The following is an 18,612-nucleotide window of genomic DNA, read 5'->3' on the forward strand; positions in this document are numbered from 1 at the left end:
TTCTCCCAGTTCCCCCTTTCCTTTCTCAAGATTGTTTTGGCTATTCCAGGTCTTTTGTGTTTCCAAAGAAACTGTAAAATTTTTTATTCTGGGTCAAAGAAAAATGCCATTGGTAATTTGATAGTTGATTGTGCTGAATCTGCAGGTTGCCTTGGGTAGTATGGTCATTTTAACAATACCGATTCTTTCAATTCAAGAACATCATATACCTTTCCATCTGTTTGGGTCATCTTCAATTTCTCTTATTAGTAGCTTATAGTTTTTTTAAGAGTACAGGTGTTTTATCTCCTTAGATAGGTTTATTCCTAGGTACTTTATTCTTTTTGATGCAATGGTAAATGAGATTGTTTCCTTAATTTCCCATTTTGATATTTCATTGATAGTGTATAGAAATGCAACAGATTTCTATATATTAGATTTGCATCCAGTAACCTTATCAAATTCACTGATGAGCGCTAGCAGTTTTCCACTAGCTGCTGCTGCTGCTAAGTCGCTTCAGTCGTGCCCGACTCTTTAGGATTTTCCACATATAGCATAATGTCACCTACAAACAGTAGCAGCTTTACTTCTTTTCCAATTTGGATTCTTTTAATTTCTTTTTCTTCTCTAAACTGCTGTGTCCAGGAATAAAATGTTGAATTAAAATTGGCGAGAGTGGGCATTCCAATCTTAAAAGAAATACTTTCAGCTTTTCATCACTAAGTATGATGTGAGATGTGGGTCAGGCAGTTTTAATAAAAAATGCAGGCAGATCCCAAGTATTCACTATCCGGAGTTCCCATCTTGCAAAACAGTATTATAATATCACAACCAGGATACTGACACTGACAGAATTAAGATGTAGAATATTTTCCTCACTACAAGGAATATTTCCATCCTTTAAAGCAACTTCCCTCATCCCTTACCCTTCATCCCCATATAAACCCCTGCCAATCACTAATCTGTTTTACATTTCCATAATTTTGTCATTTCAAGAATTTTATATAAATGGAATTATACAGTACGTAATATTACAGGATTGGCTTTTCATTCATCATAATTTTCTGGGTACTCATTGGGTTACTGCACATACCATTTAGTTCATTCCTTTTTATTGCTGAGGAATATTTCACAGAATGAATGTGTTAGTTCGTTTAATCATTCACCCACCGAAGGACTTTGGGGTTGTTTCCATTTGGGGTCTATTATGAACATATGAATGAATATTATGAATATATGAGTATGAATGCTATGAACATTCACATACAAATCTTTGCGTGAACGTCAGTTTTCATTTTTCTGGGATAAGCGCTTAAGAGTGATTTCTGGGTTGTATGGTACTGCGTGTTCTGACCTGCTCTCCAGGGTGCTGTACTGCTTTACATGTCTGCCAGCAATGTCTGAGTCTCTCAGCATCCTCAGCAGCATCTGGTGGTGCTGTAACTTTTTACTGCAGTTATTCAGATAGGTACATAACAGTAAGTCACTGCAGTTTCCATTTGAATTTCCCAAATGACTAAAATGATGTTGGAATATTTTTTCATGTGCCTGTCACTTTATACCTTTTTTGGTAAAAATGTCTCTTCTTTAAACTGTTTTCTAATTGGATTATTTGATTTTACACTTTTGAGTTTTGAAAGCTCTTAATATATCTTGGAAACTAGTCCCTTTGCTGGATATGTGGCTTGTAAATTCTTTATCCCAGTCTGTAGTCTTCATTTTCATTTTAATAACAAGGTCTTTCACAGAACATAAGTTTTAATTTTGATTCAAATCTGAATGATCAATTTTTACCTTTACAGATCATGTTTTATGTCAAATCTCTGTGTAGCCCTAGATTTTTAGGTTTTACATTTTACATTTAAGTCTTCAACAGTTTTGAGTTAATTTATTAATACCGTATGAGGTCTGAGTAGAGGTTTATTTTTTTGCCTATGCATGTCCAGATGTTCCAATATGAATTGTTATAAAGGCTATATTTCCTCCACTGAATCGTTTTTACACATCTGTCAAACATCTGCGGGCACTGTTCATGGTTCTAATTCTAGGCTCTCTATTCTGTTTCACTGATTATTTTATTCCTCCAGCAACAAGACTACCGAGTCTTGACAACTGAAGCTATATAGCAGGTGTTAAAACTGCAGGCAGTGATTCTTCTTTTTCAGAATTGTTTTAGGTATTCTAAGTCTACTGCCTTTCCAAGTAAGTTTTGGTTACACCAAAAAAAAAAAAAAAAAAAGCCAGGATTCGAGAACAACTGATATATTTACTACATTGAATCTTCCAATTCATGAATACAATAAGTCTCCCCACTTACTTAGATCATCCTTGATTTCTTTCATTGGCATTTAAAATTTTTCAGCATACAAGTACTTTATCACCATTTACAGATCAACTCTCTAGGAAAATAACCTGAAGACTAGCAGAAAAGATTTACCATAACTAAAGAAATAAAGGTGGAACCACAATGAGATGGCAGGAAGGGGTGAACACAGTATAATCCGAGCTCACATCTCCAGGATCAGTGGACTTACAAATGGAAGGAGAATCACAATCCTAGAGGTCTTCCCCAAGGAAGAAGTGGTTTAAGCCCTATGTGGGGCTCCCCAGCCAAGGGGTCCCCTCCTACACTAGGAAGAAAAGCTTCCACACATCTGGCTTTGAAAACCAGCAGGATCCATTTCAGGAGAGCTGGAGGTCCACAGGAAACAGAGATTCTGTTTTAAAGGACACTGGCAAAATTCAGATGCTCCGAAGTACTAGCACAAAGAGGCAATCGTTAGAAGCCTGGAACAGATGTACTAGCTGAGCTTGAAGAGTCCTCTGGAGTGGCAGAAAGCAAATAAAAGACCCCTACATATACAAAAATTGGCGGCAGCTATTTTGGGGAACTTCTTTTACCCTAATAACACTAGGTTTCCCTGGTGGCTCAGCTGGTAAAGAATCCACCTGCAATGCGGGAGACCTGGGTTCAATCCCTGGGCTGGGAAGATGCCCTGGAGAAGGGAAAGGCTACCTACTATAGTATTCTCGCCTGGAGAATTCCATGGACTGTATAGTCCAAGAGGTCACAAAGAGTCAGACACAACTGAGCAACTTTCACTTTCACTAACACTAGGGTTGGAAAGCAGCGTTTTAGAATCTTCCCTCTAGCCTATTGGTCCCCAGAACCTGGCCCCACCCTCCATCCGGGCAGCACACCCCAAGCACTGCCCCTACCACCACCTGGGGCCACCCAAACAGCCAACCAATCAGCATGATACACTACAATAACAAACTGAAGAATAAAAATCATATGATTATCTCAGTAGATACATAAAAAGTTTTTAACAAAATTCAACATTTACGATAAAAATCTCAACAGAAGTGGGTATAGAGGAAACATATCTCAATATAAAAAAGGCTATATATGACAAACCCACAGGTAACATCATACTCAATAGTAAAAAGTTGAAAGCATTTCCTCGAAGATCAGGAACACAAAGATGCACACTCTTCTACTTTTATTGAACACAGTATTAGAAGTCCTAGCCACAGCAGTGAGACAAGAAAAAAAGAATCCAGATTGGAAAGGAAGAAGTAAAACTGTCAATGTTTGCAGATAACATGACACTATATATAAGACATCACCAAAAATCTATTAGATCTAATAAGTGAATTTAGTTACAAGATATAAAATTAAAACTAAACTCTGTTGGTTTACATACTAATAACAAACCATGAGAAAGAGAAATTAAGAAAACAATCCCATCTACAAGTACATCAAAAAGAATACAATACCTAGTAATAAATCTAACCAAAGAGGTAAAAGATCTGTACTCTGAAAACTGTTAAGACATTGATAAAAGAAACTGAAGATGGCACAACAAATGGAGAAACATACCATTCTCACAGACTGGAAGAACTAAAATTGTAAATGACCATATTACCCAAGGCAATTTACAGTTTCAATGTGTTCCTTATCAAAATACCAAGGCACTTTTCACAGAACTAAAACAAGCAATTCTACAATTTGTATGGAAACACAAATGACCTGAATAGCCAAAGCAATCTTGAGAAAGAAGAACAAAGCCAGAACATCACCTTCCTTGCTTTCATACTATACTGCGAAGGTACAACCACCACAACAGTGCAGCGCTCACAGAAACGGGCACGCCGGCCACTCACCGGAGAGACGCAAACCAAACCCAAACAGGATGCCACCTCAGACCTGTAAGAGTGGGTACCATCAAAAAGACGAGAAAAGCACAAATGCAGGTGAGGAGTGGGAGAAAAGGAAATCCTTGCCAACTACTGGTGTAACTGTAAATCGGTACAGGCACTATGGAGGGTCTGCAAAAAGTTAAAACCAGAACTGCCGCACATCCCAGAAATATTACTTCTGGGTATCTACCCAAAGAAAACCCAAGGACTAAACAGAAAACATATTTACACCTCAGTGTTCACTGCAGTATTATTTACTGTAGCCATGATATAAAAGCAACTTAAGTGCCCATTGATGTATGAATGGATACAGAAGACGTGATCTACATATATAATGGAATATTACTCAGCCATTAAAGAGAATGAAGTCTTGCTATTTGTGATAACATGGATGGACTGAGAGGTATTATGCTAGGTGGAATAAATCAGAGAAAGACAAATATTACCACCACGTGGTCTCACTTACATGGGGAATCTAAAAATACAAACAAAACAAAAACAGACTCAGAGATACCAGAGGGGAAGGGGCTGCAGCTCAAAGAGATTAAGAGGTACAAATCTCCAGTTATAAAATAAATAAGCCATGAGATGTAATACACAGCATAAAGTATACAGTCAATAATATTATAACACATTTATATAGGAACAAATGTGATCCTATATATATATCCTATATATAGGATATATCCTATATATATGTGACTTAATGTGATCATTTCATAATGTATACAAATGTCAAATCACTATGCAGTACATCTGAAACTGACATAATATTGGACATCAACTATATTTCAATTTTAAAAAGTTATGTTTACACTATACTGTAGTCTATTAATACCCTTATGTCTAAAAAAAAGCATATCTTTTAATTTTAAAATATTGCTAAAAAATTGCTAAAAAGTGCTAACCATCACCTGAGCCTTCATCAAGTCATAATCTTTTTGCTGGTGGAGGGTTTGAAATACTGCAAGAATTACCAAAATGTGACATGAAATAAGCAAATGCTGTTGAAACTGGCACCAACAAGACTTACTTGATGCAGCTTGCCACAAAACTTCACTTGTTAAAAAAAAAAGAAGAAATATCTGTGAAACGCAATAAAATGAGATATGCCTGGAATTTTCCTTTGTGTACTGTCTTTGCCTGCTTTTGGAATCATACGTCATTTCTATTCTGCTACTTGCCTATATAAGCAACTTTCCAATATTCTTGTAGGTGAAGTGAGTTTCCACAGACAGCATATAGTTGAGTCATGGATAATCCACACTGCTGATATCTTTTAATTGGTATATTTAGACCATGTATAGCTATTCTGGGCTTTCCGGGTGGCACTAGGAGTAAAGAACCAATACAGGAGACTTAAGAGATAAGGGTTCGATCCCTGGGTCAGGAATATCTCCTGGAGGAGGACATGACAACCCACTCCAGGATTCTTGCCCGGAGAACCCCATGGGCGGAGGAGAGCTACAGTCCAGAGGGTCACAGACAGCCTGATGTGACTGAAGCAACTTAGCAAACAAACAGTTACTCTAACTACTGATATGTTAGGATGCTGCTGCTGTTAAGTCGCTTCAGTCGTGTCCGACTCTGTGCGACCCCATAGACGGCAGCCCAACAAGCTCCCCCGTCCCTGGGATTCTCCAGGCAAGAACACTGGAGTGGGTTGCCATTTCCTTCTCCAATGCATGAAAGTGAAAAGTGAAAGTGAAGTCGCTCAGTTGTGTCCGACTCTTAGTGACCCTATGGACTGCAGCCCACCAGGCTCCTCCGCCCATGGGATTTTCCAGGCAAGAGTACTGGAGTGGGGTGCCATTGCCTTCTCCGGTTTTGTTTTCTATTTGTTCTGTTTTTGTTTCCATTTTCTTTCTCCTACCTTCTTGTGAGTTACTGAAAAACTTTTCATAACTATCTATAAAAGCTTTTCAGAATTTGTATCTCTTTGAATAGCTTTTTTAGTGGCTATTCTAAGTACAATATAAATATAACTTATCACAGTATACTGGTGTCATCATTTCACCAATCTAAGTGAAGTGTGGCAACCTTACCTCCGTTATTATTCCTCTGTCCTCACCCGTTTACAATATAGGTTGTCTCAAATCAGTTCTCTACATGCATTTAGATCCACGGCAAAATAATGCGATGTTTGTTTCAACTGTCAAACATAGTTTGGAAGATGCAGAATAAGGAAAGTCTACTGTATTTACCTGTAATTTTGCTTACTTGATATTATGTTCCAAGAGCCTTTCTTTTATCACGTCCCGTCTCTCTAAAGAATGTCTCTTAGCCACTTTCAGGGCAGGACTGAGGTCTACAAATTCTGACTTTTCTTTTATCTAAAAATGTGTTCTTCTCCTTCACTCCTGAAACATATTTTCACTGGACATAGGATTCTGAATTGATAATTCTTTCCATCCAGCATTTGGAAAGTGCAGCAGCTGCTCCTGCCTGTACAGCGTCTGAATAGAAATCCACTGTTACTGGTTTTATCCCTACTGCTAAGGGGTGTTTAAGATTTTTATTTCTTGGTCTTTACTTTCCAGAAGTTTCACTATGATACATTTGGTTTGGATTTTATTGAGTTTACTCTGTTCAGGGTTTGTTCTACTTGTTAACCTACAAGTCTGTCTTTTGCCAAATTTGGGGACTTTTTGGCCATTGTATCTTTGAGCACGTTTTCAGCCCCACCCTCTTTTCTTCTGGAACTCCAATCATATCAGTGTCAGATATACTGTTATAAACACAGGCCCCTAAGGTTCTCTTTAGTTTGTTTTCATCAGTTTATCTCCTTTTGTTGTCTTCAAGGTCATTGATTCTTCTCTCTTCTCTTCTGCTGTTGAACTCATCCACTGACTTTTTAAAATATTTTTGATTATTTTAATTTTCAGTTTTACAATTTCCATTTGGTTCTTATTTACAGTCTATTTCTATATCTCTATTTCTTCACTAAGCCTCTATTTTTCACTTGTTTCAAGTATGTTCATAAATATTCACCGAAGGCTTTTTATGATGATTGTTTTAAAATCTTTTGTCACATAATTCTAACATCTTCGATATTACATTGGCATCTAATGATTCTCTTTTCATTCAGTCAGATCTTGATTCTTGTGTTGATGAACAACTTCTGTTTGAAACCTAGACGTTTGGGGTATTATGAGACACTGGGTCGTATTTAAGCCTTTCGTGTGGATTCCTCTGATGCAGGCAGGGGGACACCTTCTCATTACTGGCAGGTGAGGTGAAGTCCAGGATGCCGAGTGGGCCTTCACTGACACTGAGGAGGGGTTTCCTTAGTATTTATGGGCAGAGGTGGGGCTCCCAAGTCCCCGGTCCCCCTCCATGGGTGCCCTCCCTGGCTGGGAGTGCCTCATTCCTGTTTCCTATGTGATCGCCACTAACACAGCAGGGGATGGGACCTCACTGACAGCCAGTGGGGACAAAAATCCCGGCTCTCTACTCGACCTTCCCTGACACCACCCCAGGAGAGAAGCTGGGGCCCATCATTATAGCGTGGTAAGGTTGGAAAGCTGGGTCTTTGCTGGTATGAGTCAGGGTGGGTCCACAGCTTTTTCTGTTGTTTCTGGCTGTAGCAGAAATTTATTTTCTAAAAATTTCTACCTTGCCAAATACGCTGTCTCTTTTGTGGTCTCTGGCTTAAGGGCAAGCCTTTGGGGGAGCTGTTTTTGTCTGTACCCATTCATGATCCTGGGTTGTTGGCTTTGTCAGTTTCTCTTCTGGAAAATATGAAGCAAAAAAAGAAAAAGGAGGGAACTCACCACCACGTTACCCTTTGGATCCTTAGCTCCCTAACTCTCTGGCTTCTTCTCTCCATCCGCAGTCTTCCTATATTTGTTTTGTACATAATATCCAGGTTTTTTAGTTGTACTTGGAAGGAAGGAATAGGGAAAACTACATCTACTCCATCTTCCCAGATTTATTTTCACATAATTAATAAAAAACATTAGAGAGTAATACTTGTGAGATTTTCACTGCTAACAGAAGGGATCCTGGGTTTTTAAATGTTGAGAAACACTAATTGAGAGATTTCCTTATAACTCATCAAGATTCCTTTCATATCTGTCTACTATCAGTGTCCAAAAATAATTTTTTTCCTTTTGGGCTGACTTATTTTTAGTAAAAAGCTATTGAGTCTTGGGCGTTTTCTTGTTTAGTTTTAAATACAGAACATACTTCACAGACTAGCAAATCAAGTCATGTTCATAATTTAAATTTTTCTAATGTGAGATGGAAAGAGAATAGTCTATACAAATGCAAATATTTAATTTCACAAAGCCCCAGTTCATGAAATCATGAATTTTTATCTAGTGATTGCTTTAGATTACATAACATTTTTAAAGCTACTAATGCAAAAAGCTAAAACAAAAAAACCAGGAATATACAACTTCTGAACTGATCACAATAATATATGCAAATGTTAATAAAATTGTGCAGAACTTTTTAATGCAGCTCTCTTCTTAAAAGAAACTGTATTCAAACACGTAACAGTGATATATAGTTCATTACTGCTATAATAAATAATTTTATAAACATCTAAAACTTAACTAAGCAAATGAAAGCATAAACATAATGAGATGTTCCAGAGTAACAAAAGACATTTTTATTAGTGGCCTAGTTATTATGAGAAATTAGCCACTTTTTACCCTGTTGAGCAAAACTGCTCTAAATCCTAGAGGACAGAGCAACATCAAAGTATTGGGGTGGCCAAAAAGTTTGTTGTGGTTTTTCTATAACACTGTATGGAAAAACCAGAAGAAACTTTTGAGCCCACTCAATAAATAATTAACTATTTTAATATCATACCTAAATAGTAAAATGAAAAGATGGTATGACATGCAAAAACTGCTCATTGGCCTCAAATATGGGGCTGAAAATGGCCAAGTTTATAAACTACAAATCTAATTCTTCTGATGTCTAAGTAATGGACCAATGGACTTTTCAGCTCATTAGGACATCAAGGAAGTCTAAATCCTATGTATCAATGAGGCATGCTTTCAAATCTGTTTCCCTTTACCCCAAACTTATTTTGTTTTGGTAACAAATAGATCAGTGTTAACTTTATATAAAAAGTATTACCATTAGAACCGCCTGAATAAGACATATATGATACCCAAGGCTTGCTGCTGCTGCTGTTAAGTCGCTTCAGTCGTGTCCGACTCTGTGTGACCCCACAGACGGCAGCCCACCAGGCTCCGCCGTCCCTGGGATTCTCCAGGCAAGAACACTGGAGTGGGTTGCCAATTCCTTCTCGAATGCATGAAAGTGAAAAGTGAAAGTGAAGTAGCTCAGTCATGTCCGACTCTTCACGACCCCATGGACTGCAGCCTACCAGGCTCCTCTGTCCATGGGATTCTCCAGGCAAGAGTACTGGAGTGGGGTGCCATGCCATTCAAATTGTGATTACTGACAAGTTATCAAATATCTCATCATTTATTTAGATATACCAAAAAAACTATCAGTCAGCTAATTTTTTCTTATAAGGAAATAAATTTTTAAGGAATACAGATCCTTCTTTTGGGGAAAATGTTCTTAGTTTTGAAATCATACAATTAGGCAACTAAGGCAAAAATCAAACAGCTTAAAACTGAAGATTTTATGGAAGATTTAAAATGAGCTTTCTATAGAGAACTGAATAGTAAGTTTCTCTCTCTCAATGAAAGTTACAACATACTACAAAAGAATGGAAAGCTTAAATTAACTATAGAGACGTAAGTAGTTTCAAAATATATAAGGACTAAAATTTTTCACAATTTATTATTATACTAACAAATACACTTAAAAGGAAAAGTTTTATTATCTCTCTATAAAAACTTAACAAAAGCCCGCTGAATTAAAGTTTGTTAGTACTGAACAGGCATCTAAACAATTTCACGTGCACCCATCCTTCTTAAACTTCGGTGTCTACCTTTATTCAGCTGGGTGAAATAATATTTTAAAACTACACTGGCCAATGCCAAAACTAAAGCCTATACACATGCTAAGAAAATATGCTTATGAATTTTACTTAAAAAGACTATCTGTTGAAAATCTTCAATCATGGATTTACCTTATCAGCTTTCAGCTTTCTAAGGAAAGATGGATTGTCATATCCCTTTGCTTGCCGTGCCTCTTGCAAATGGTTGATCATCCACACATTTTTTCTCTGCTTTGCCAAATCAAGTGCTGATTCGCCCTGATGATATAAGCAGAAGAAATTCACATTAAAAAAAAAGAAAACAAAGAAAAAGTAGAATATTTTAGCTACTAGCTAAAATTAAAGCACTTCCACAAAGATAAACGGACAGCACTATTAATTCATTAACATTCTTTTTACATCTGGCAAAGTCAATTACTAAAGACTCTAAATGATATATTTATGTTTTTCCACTTAAGGTACAGTCAGAAAATATATTTACACATCCTATTCTATAGACTATTTCTGGCTTGCATTTTAACTTATTTTAGAGAGTAATCAAAAAGTAGGTATTTTAGCACCTGCTGGATCAGAGGCTATCACTAAGTTTATGCAGTTATTCTAAATTCTTTAAGGGTTTCATTAGTAATAGTTATTGCTACAAACCATCCTGCTGTAATAACAAACTGCCAGAAATCTCTCTGTTTAATTTTAGTGATGAAAGAAGTCTAAAGAAGAGAAGAGAGAAGAAAAAGAGAAAACTTCCACTTCTACTACTATTATATTGGTATTCTTGATCATGTTAAATTCATTCACCCATCCAGAAACTTCCAAAGAGAACTAGGGCAGTAACAAAAAAGTTAATCTCATGTTAGAGACTTGCAGCTTCCTTTAATTGCAAGAAAAAGAACGCCAGGAAGTATAAATGACCAAAACTAAAATGTTTTAAAGGAAGTAAGAAACAAGAAATGAGTGTCCCCAATTCTAAATTTATGCTTCTTTAGGCCTTTATTAATTAAAAATCATATTTCTCCTTTTGGTAGTTATATACCTACATTTTTATTCTATTTCATAGTCTCCACTTTTATCTACTTCCTTAAAAAGAAAAAATAATTTTGTTTGCCAAAATTTCAAGAATTAAGGACGAATATTCAAAATTGCTTTAAAAATGGGGGAAATAATACTGAAATTTTATTTTTAAAAACTGGATGAAAATAAAGAAATAAGGAGGCCTGGGTGCCTTACTTAAGAGGGATAATTATTAATCAAATATGGAATATAGTTTATTCAACTTAAAAAAAAAACACTGAAAAATAAAGAATCAAACAACAAAATAAACACACCACTACCACCAAGAGCAACAGCAATAACAACACAACAATAAAAACAAAAAGGCTAACCAATCCTTTAATAAAAAGATCAATAGTATTTAATAAGAAATGGGCTAACTTAGGTGAATCTTCCACAAACAGGGATATTTACTTTAAAATGTCTCCTTACCTATTCCAAAATTCTATCACCTAGGTTGTCAGAACCAGCTAATTAATCCAAACTGAAAGATTACCTGAATAAAAGCAATCCCTTGGGTAACAACTCCCAGAGAATATCCTGCAGTTGCCTCGGTCCAGCTGAGCACCCCTTCCACTAGAGGGCCATGTGACACCTAAGGATTGCCTAGATAAAAAGATGGAGGGAGCTTTAAGAAATCTTTCAACTACTCCTCTAGTCATCTGACTACTTTTGTACAGTTCTTTTATTCAGCTGGCAAAATAAACAAGCAATTAATTTAAAAAATTCTACTAAAACCAAGGTTCCAAGTCAAGTCTATATTTGAACACTCCATGTGTTAGCCAAAATAGCAAGTGATAATAACAAGAGCAGTAACAAGAATCATGGAGTATTAGAGTATGTAACTAACTAGTAATAAAAGATATTCTTCAGGGGTTTTGGTGAGATAAACACTATGGAAGGTGGAAGATCACTTTTTGCCTAAGTGAGGTTGAATTTCATTATTAAAACTAAGGAAAGTTCTTCTTTGGAGACCATCAAGGTCGGGTACCTAAGAGGTAATGAAAACTATTTTCTGAAAATAGTTTCTTAGCTCTTTTCAAGAAACCATACAAAAGTCTTTCAATAGATTAATTAACAAAGCTCAGGAATTTTACATTTTGCACAAGCTAAAAATTATGTCCTTTGATAATTTTAGAAAGAAAAAAATATAAATATATAGGCAGCACTCAAGATTAATTGCCCTCCCCAAACTCAATTCATCTGAATTTATCAACCAAAAACATGTGTAAGGAGGTGAAATATATTTTTAAATCCACAAATGAGATGCTACCATGAAAAGGGATTACTGCATAGGTCATGTTTCTTTAAGTATCCCAAATCACTTTCTCCCACTATTGTTACTACCTCAGAAGATTTATTCTTTGTAACCATTAATTAGGGACATGGTTTTTAAACTCTTTTAAGGCATGTCTGATGAAAGTCTGGCAACTTCCTCGCCAGAAAAATGCTGATATTTTATTCATTAACAATTTTAGAGCTCATGGACCTACCCCTTAACCAAAATCCACTGGTGGGCCCCAGATTAAGAACCTCTAATTGAGGGTATATGGTCATTCCTAATCCTTCTAAGGATAAAATTAGTCATTTTAAAGTTACCTATCATTTAATAATATCTCCAAAATAAGTTATTATTTTGATAAAAGAATCATTTGTTTATATATTAAAAGAACTGAAACAGTGAAATAACTAATTTACAAGGATATAAAGACAGATTCCTAAGAAACTTATGCTTTATTTTATTTAGGAAATAGCTATTTTAGAAGAAATAGAGTCAATCAATAGTTAAATACTATAACATAAAGTATAATTTTTCATATTCTTTGAAGAATGTAACTTTATTAGCTAGTAAAGCCATATCCAGATTTACAGGCTCCATCTTGGTACAATTCATGTTTATCAACCAGACTTTCTCAAGGCTTAAAATGAAAAAAGGAAAAATAAACAGCTATAAATCAACTTAATCTGTCAAATTCCAGGACAAATAATCTAGGTTGGTTTTTTATTTAACAAATTTTTCACATAGCTATGTGACATTCCACATAGCTAAAAGGTACCATCTCAAATTATATATGACTAAAGCAGAACCAAGTTCTATTGCCCCAAAAAAAAGCTTATTTCCTTCCATTTTCACAATTTCAACATGTATCACAGGACACTCAGTTATTCAAGCCAAAACTGAATCATTGATGTTTTTTCTTTCACCTTCATTTTTAATCTACCTTTTCTTTTCTGCTCTAAATTATCATTTCCAAAACCATTCATTTTTCTCCATCACTTCAATCTCAGGCAAAAGTAACATTATCACTTGCCTGATTTATTACAAGAACCAAACTGATCTTAATACATCCCCTTTCATTTTCTTAATTCTTCAATATATTCTCCAAATAACAAAATAATCTTTAAGAAATATTTTAAACACAAAGATTACATAACAATTCTACAAAAATCTTTCCAACTACTTCTCATGACTGCGAATACAGTTAAAGTACTTTATCATGGCCTGGTACCTATCTCTCTCAGCCACTCTTGCTTGGTCAAAGCTGTCATTTCTACACCTCTAACATGACCAGCTTATTCCTGGCCTTGGGCCTCACACTTGTAGGTTCCTCTACATGAAACGTACTTTCTCATATATCTAACTGATCACGTGTCTCAGAGGCATTCACAAATCACTCTCACCTGACACAGCCCCCTTAGCCCTCATCATGACCACATTTGCCTCTGTGTGTGTGTCTGTTAATTTACTTATCGTCCATTTCCTTAATACAGTGTAATTTTCTGAGAGAATAGGGACTTTGTCTATCTTAAGCACTGACTGCCCAGCATTGAACAAACATTTGTTGGATGAATGAACGCGCTCCACTAGCAGGTGACTAGACTTCAACATAATAGGAATGCCAGATTCTAGTAGAAAAAGTATTTGATACTTATTTCACCCTTTTAATCACATTAAAATTACAGTTTTAAACAAAAATCTACTTTTTCACCAGTGTGGTTAAAAAGATTGCTTTTACTCTGAAAGTATAAATGCTCCCTGAGCAACTGAAGCAACTCCTTAGATTTTATTTCCTTTAAAAACAGTGTCACTTCAAATAAGTCAGAAAAAGACAAATACCTTATGATACCACTTACATGTGGAATCTAAAAACAAAACATCAACAAAACGCAAGCTCATAGATACAGAGAACAGACTGCTGAATGCCAGAGATAGACAGTGTGGGAAGTTGGGGAGATTAGCGAAGGGAGTCAAAGGTATAAACTGCCAGTTCTAAAAAAAAAAAAAGAAGTCACGAGGCTATAATGCATGACACCATAGTTAATAATTGTTGTTGTTATTTAGCTGCTAAATCAAGTCCAACTGTTTTGCAGCTGCATGGACTGCATCTTGCCAGGCTCCTCTGTCCGTGGGATTTTCCAGGCAAGAATTCTGGGGGGGGTTGCCATTTCCTCCTCCAGAGGGATCTTCCCAACCCAGGGATGGAAGTCGCATCTCCTGCATTGGTAGGCAGGTTGTTTACAACTGAGCCACTAGCGAAGCCCACAGTTAACAATGCCCTAGTGCATATTCAGAAGTCGCTAAGAGTAAATATCTTGAGGGTTTGCATCATCTGCGTGCTAAGTCACTTTAGTTGTGTCCAGACTCTTTGCAACCCTTTGGACTGTAGCAAACCAGGCTCCTCTGTCCATGGGATTCTCTAGGCAAGAATATTGGAGTGGGTTGCCAAGCCCTCCCTCACTGCCAAGGGATCTTCTTGATCCAGGGATCAAACCTGTGTCTCTTAGGCACACTGCACTGACAGGCAGGTTCTTTACCACTATGTCCATCTGGGAAGCCCAAATCTTGAGGGGTTTACATCACAGGAAAAAAGAAATTTGCAGCTGTGATGGTGATAGATGTTTACTGGACATGTTGGTCATTTTGCAAGGTGTACAAATGTCAAATCATTATGTTCTACACCTGGGAATTGTATGAAAGTGAAAGTGTTAGTCACTCAGTCATGTCTGACTCTTTGTGACCCCATGGATGGTAGCCCACCAGTCTCCTGCACTGGCGGTCAGATTCTTAATCACTGAGCTGCCTGGGAAGCCAAAAGCTTATCAAAAGTTTATACAATGGTTAATTTTGAGTACAAGATGAAAAGACATTAAACTTACAAACCACATCTCAAATACTAAAAGTTCATGACCGAAGAGAAGTTATCTAAACTTTTATATGGCTAAGAAAAGATAATTTTAAACACTCTGAAAATACATACTACTAGTTTCAAATTATAAAGCTGTGCCGTCACTTTGTCATAATTCTTTGGTACTACTGTAATTTCAACATATCTATATGATTCTTGGCAAAGTCTATGGACATACACTATTTGCCATAGTGAAACTGGTTAAAATATAACACTAAATACTGGAAATCTTTAGGAATGGCTATCCAGTAGCTAAGAGAAGAAAAATAACACTCTAAAGCAATTCAGATCATAAAATATAAGGTCATCTCGTTAATTTTTTCTCATAGGGATACTGGTTAGGTTTAGTCAAACTCCTCCTTTCTTTTTCTACAGGCCTTGAGATCAGCCTAATTTACTGATTACGATGTTACGAACTTTTCAGAACTTCCTACTTTAAAATGTTTCGAAAAGCAAAAATTTCTCTCTATGATTTCACAAGTGGCAGAGAGGTATGCCAGCACAGTCATGAAAACCAGCCTAGGGGGGAAGCTCAAGACAAGAATCTTCATTTGGTCAACAAAACTTAGAAGAGTGCTCATCACACGTCAGACATGAGGGTAAGTTGACTGTCCTCCTTCCATAAATTTACCAGCAGGTAACTAGACCATTCTGATCACTTTGGGTAGAGACAAAAAGACTTGAAATTGAAAAAAGGTAAAAGAAAATACATGCTTTTCTCAATTTCTTAGCGCTTCCAATAAGATATTTGATATTAACTTTTAAATAAGTACTTTCAGAGACTCATTTCTAAAAATTGGTTGTAATCATAAATAAATTAGTCTAAGCTATTTTATTTTAGTAGTTTAATCTTTTCAGAGTAATCAAACAGAGAAAGAACTGTTCACTGCTACATAAAAAGATGCCCTGATCCAGCAGGAGATAACCAACTTTTTGATTGCCATTTTAGATTATTATGCAGTTCAAATTCCTTTCATATTTAAATAGCATATATTCCTCAGAAATTTAAGAGGCATGACTAAGAAAATACTATGGCTTATAGTCAAAATTAAACAACATTTGTTAATGAGTACAAAGTTATTTAAGAAGGCACATTATTAAAAGATGTTTAAAATTTTGAAGTCATTTCACATAAAAAGTCTGTTGCTAAAAGACAAGCTTTAACACTGAAAATGGTTAACCAAAATTTAAGATTATCAATAGATTGTCTTGTAGGTATTCATAAAAATGTCTATAAATTTCTAAAATGCTCAGAGTGTAAATGTCAACATTTTGTATACTTTTTGGGTTCATTTTTCTTGGATTACTCCAGCATTTAGGGGAGAGAAATTCTCCTATAAATATCATAAAGGTGATTATCAAATTTAAAGGTCTTGACCTTTATAAAAATAAGACAATTAATAACCAAGTCAAGAAATTACTGAAAGTTATTATGCATACTTGGGATAAAAACCTGTGATTCTCTGCAATGATATTATTTATTTATTTATTTAGGTTGCGTGGTGCCACATGTGGGATCTTAGTGCAATAATCTTCTTAAAGAAACCAGAAAACTATCTATTCAGCTATAAAGAGATAAAAGTCAGTAAGAATTCACTAATGAAAAGGTCACCAAAGTATGAAAAATACTTCAATACTAAAAGACGAAAATAAATAAATTAGTTTTTCAAAACAAATTCTTGCATGGAAGCAAAGGGTTAAGGGTAAGTAAGTTTCTTCCACCTCTGACAGTCTATTAAAACACCTAAGTTCTATTGAAGAATTCCAATGTTGGTAATCACATTTCACAAAGCACAATCAATAAAGGCTGTTTTTACCTTGATATTCTGGGCATCAACATTAGCTCCAGCTTCCAGAAGAAGACTAATGACTGTGGTATTCCCTGCTAGCACTGCCCAGTGCAGAGCAGTGTTTTTGTGATACTTGTCACCAAGGTTAACTGAAACATTGAATGTTAAAAGCAATCTAGTTGGATCCACACTGAAAAGGAAAAAAAAACACAACAACAACAACAACCCTAATTTCAATTATAGAAATCATTACAGACACTAAACTGACTGTGGTTATATTCCATCTTGGCACGCTTCTATTCTAACCTATTTTCAACAACTTTATAATGAGTAATGAGACATTTTTAACATGAAGAATTAAGTATGTTCTACATCACAGAACGTAAACTAGTCCCAAGAGAGAGCACACTTGGTCCTGATATTTATATTCTACATCATGGAGTTAATGTCATTAATATTTAAATACTTAAACAATTAAAATTTTAAATTTAAATCTAGATTGTTCCAAAAATGATTTAAGGCAACTTATTAATGTTAAACTTGCCAATATGCAAGTCATATAAAAAATGAGTTATACTTTTAATAAGAAGGTAGCATCTTCCATTCTTGGAAACTGCTTAAGACTACCTTAAGGATACTACAATTACCAACATAAAGGTAAACATAAAGACTCAAAATACCCAAAAAGATAATCTGTGTTATATACTATGTATTCATTGTAAGAATTTTAAATATTAATAAGTATAACATTAATTGCTTTTTCTCATCACTTGTTTTACATTTTATCATGCTGATGATCTGAATAAGTATTTTATAATGGTTACATACCTATGTGTTCTATAAGCTGCCCACATTAAAGGTGTCATCCCATTCTGATCCATCATATCTACATCCTGATAGAGTAAAAAGTCAGACAGTAAAAATTTCTAAGTCCCTACCAAATGTACTTAGAAAAACATAATTTACACATCACAAAAGAAGCCAACATGATAACACCAGTCAATCAAGGTTGATTTATGAAACTTTTTCTTTAACTTTAAAATAAAACTATTCAATATTTATTATTATTAAACATTCAAATTAATATGGATATAAATATCTGTATAAGTTACTTATTTATAAATATAAACATATACTTAATATTTAATTAACTTCTATTTATAGTTTTCTCTTTTAAGATGCTTCACTCAGCCTTTTAAAGATCTGACCTACTCTTGATCTTTCACCCACAATGGATAGATTAAATAAATGACTTATGTCTCTGAAAAACTTATTTATATTAATTCATGATACGAGAGAATAATAAAACCCTGTTTATTTCTGCTGCTGCTGCTAAGTCGCTTCAGTCGTGTCCGACTCTGTGCGACCCCATAGACGGCAGCCCATCAGGCTCCACCGTCCCTGGGATTCTCCAGGCAAGAACATTGGAGTGGGTTGCTATTTCCTTCTCCAAAGCATGAAAGTGAAAAGTGAAAGT

At 35.5% G+C, this 18,612-nt stretch overlaps 1 protein-coding gene across 2 annotated transcripts in view; it reads right to left on the reverse strand.

The window, feature by feature from the left end:
• ZDHHC17 (zinc finger DHHC-type containing 17) overlaps positions 1-18,612 on the reverse strand; it is a 100,248-nt gene that overhangs the window by 24,727 nt on the left and 56,909 nt on the right. For both annotated transcript variants that reach the window (XM_027543306.1, XM_027543307.1), the window contains exons 6-8: positions 17,964-18,028; positions 17,163-17,325; positions 10,244-10,369 (exon numbers count right to left, since the gene is read on the reverse strand). In XM_027543306.1, coding sequence (XP_027399107.1) covers positions 10,244-10,369; positions 17,163-17,325; positions 17,964-18,028 — 354 coding nt within the window. The remainder of the gene's footprint in view (positions 1-10,243; positions 10,370-17,162; positions 17,326-17,963; positions 18,029-18,612) is intronic.

The sequence above is a fragment of the Bos indicus x Bos taurus genome, chromosome 5 (assembly GCF_003369695.1).
Source record: "Bos indicus x Bos taurus breed Angus x Brahman F1 hybrid chromosome 5, Bos_hybrid_MaternalHap_v2.0, whole genome shotgun sequence".
NCBI classification, from domain to species: Eukaryota; Metazoa; Chordata; class Mammalia; order Artiodactyla; family Bovidae; genus Bos; species Bos indicus x Bos taurus.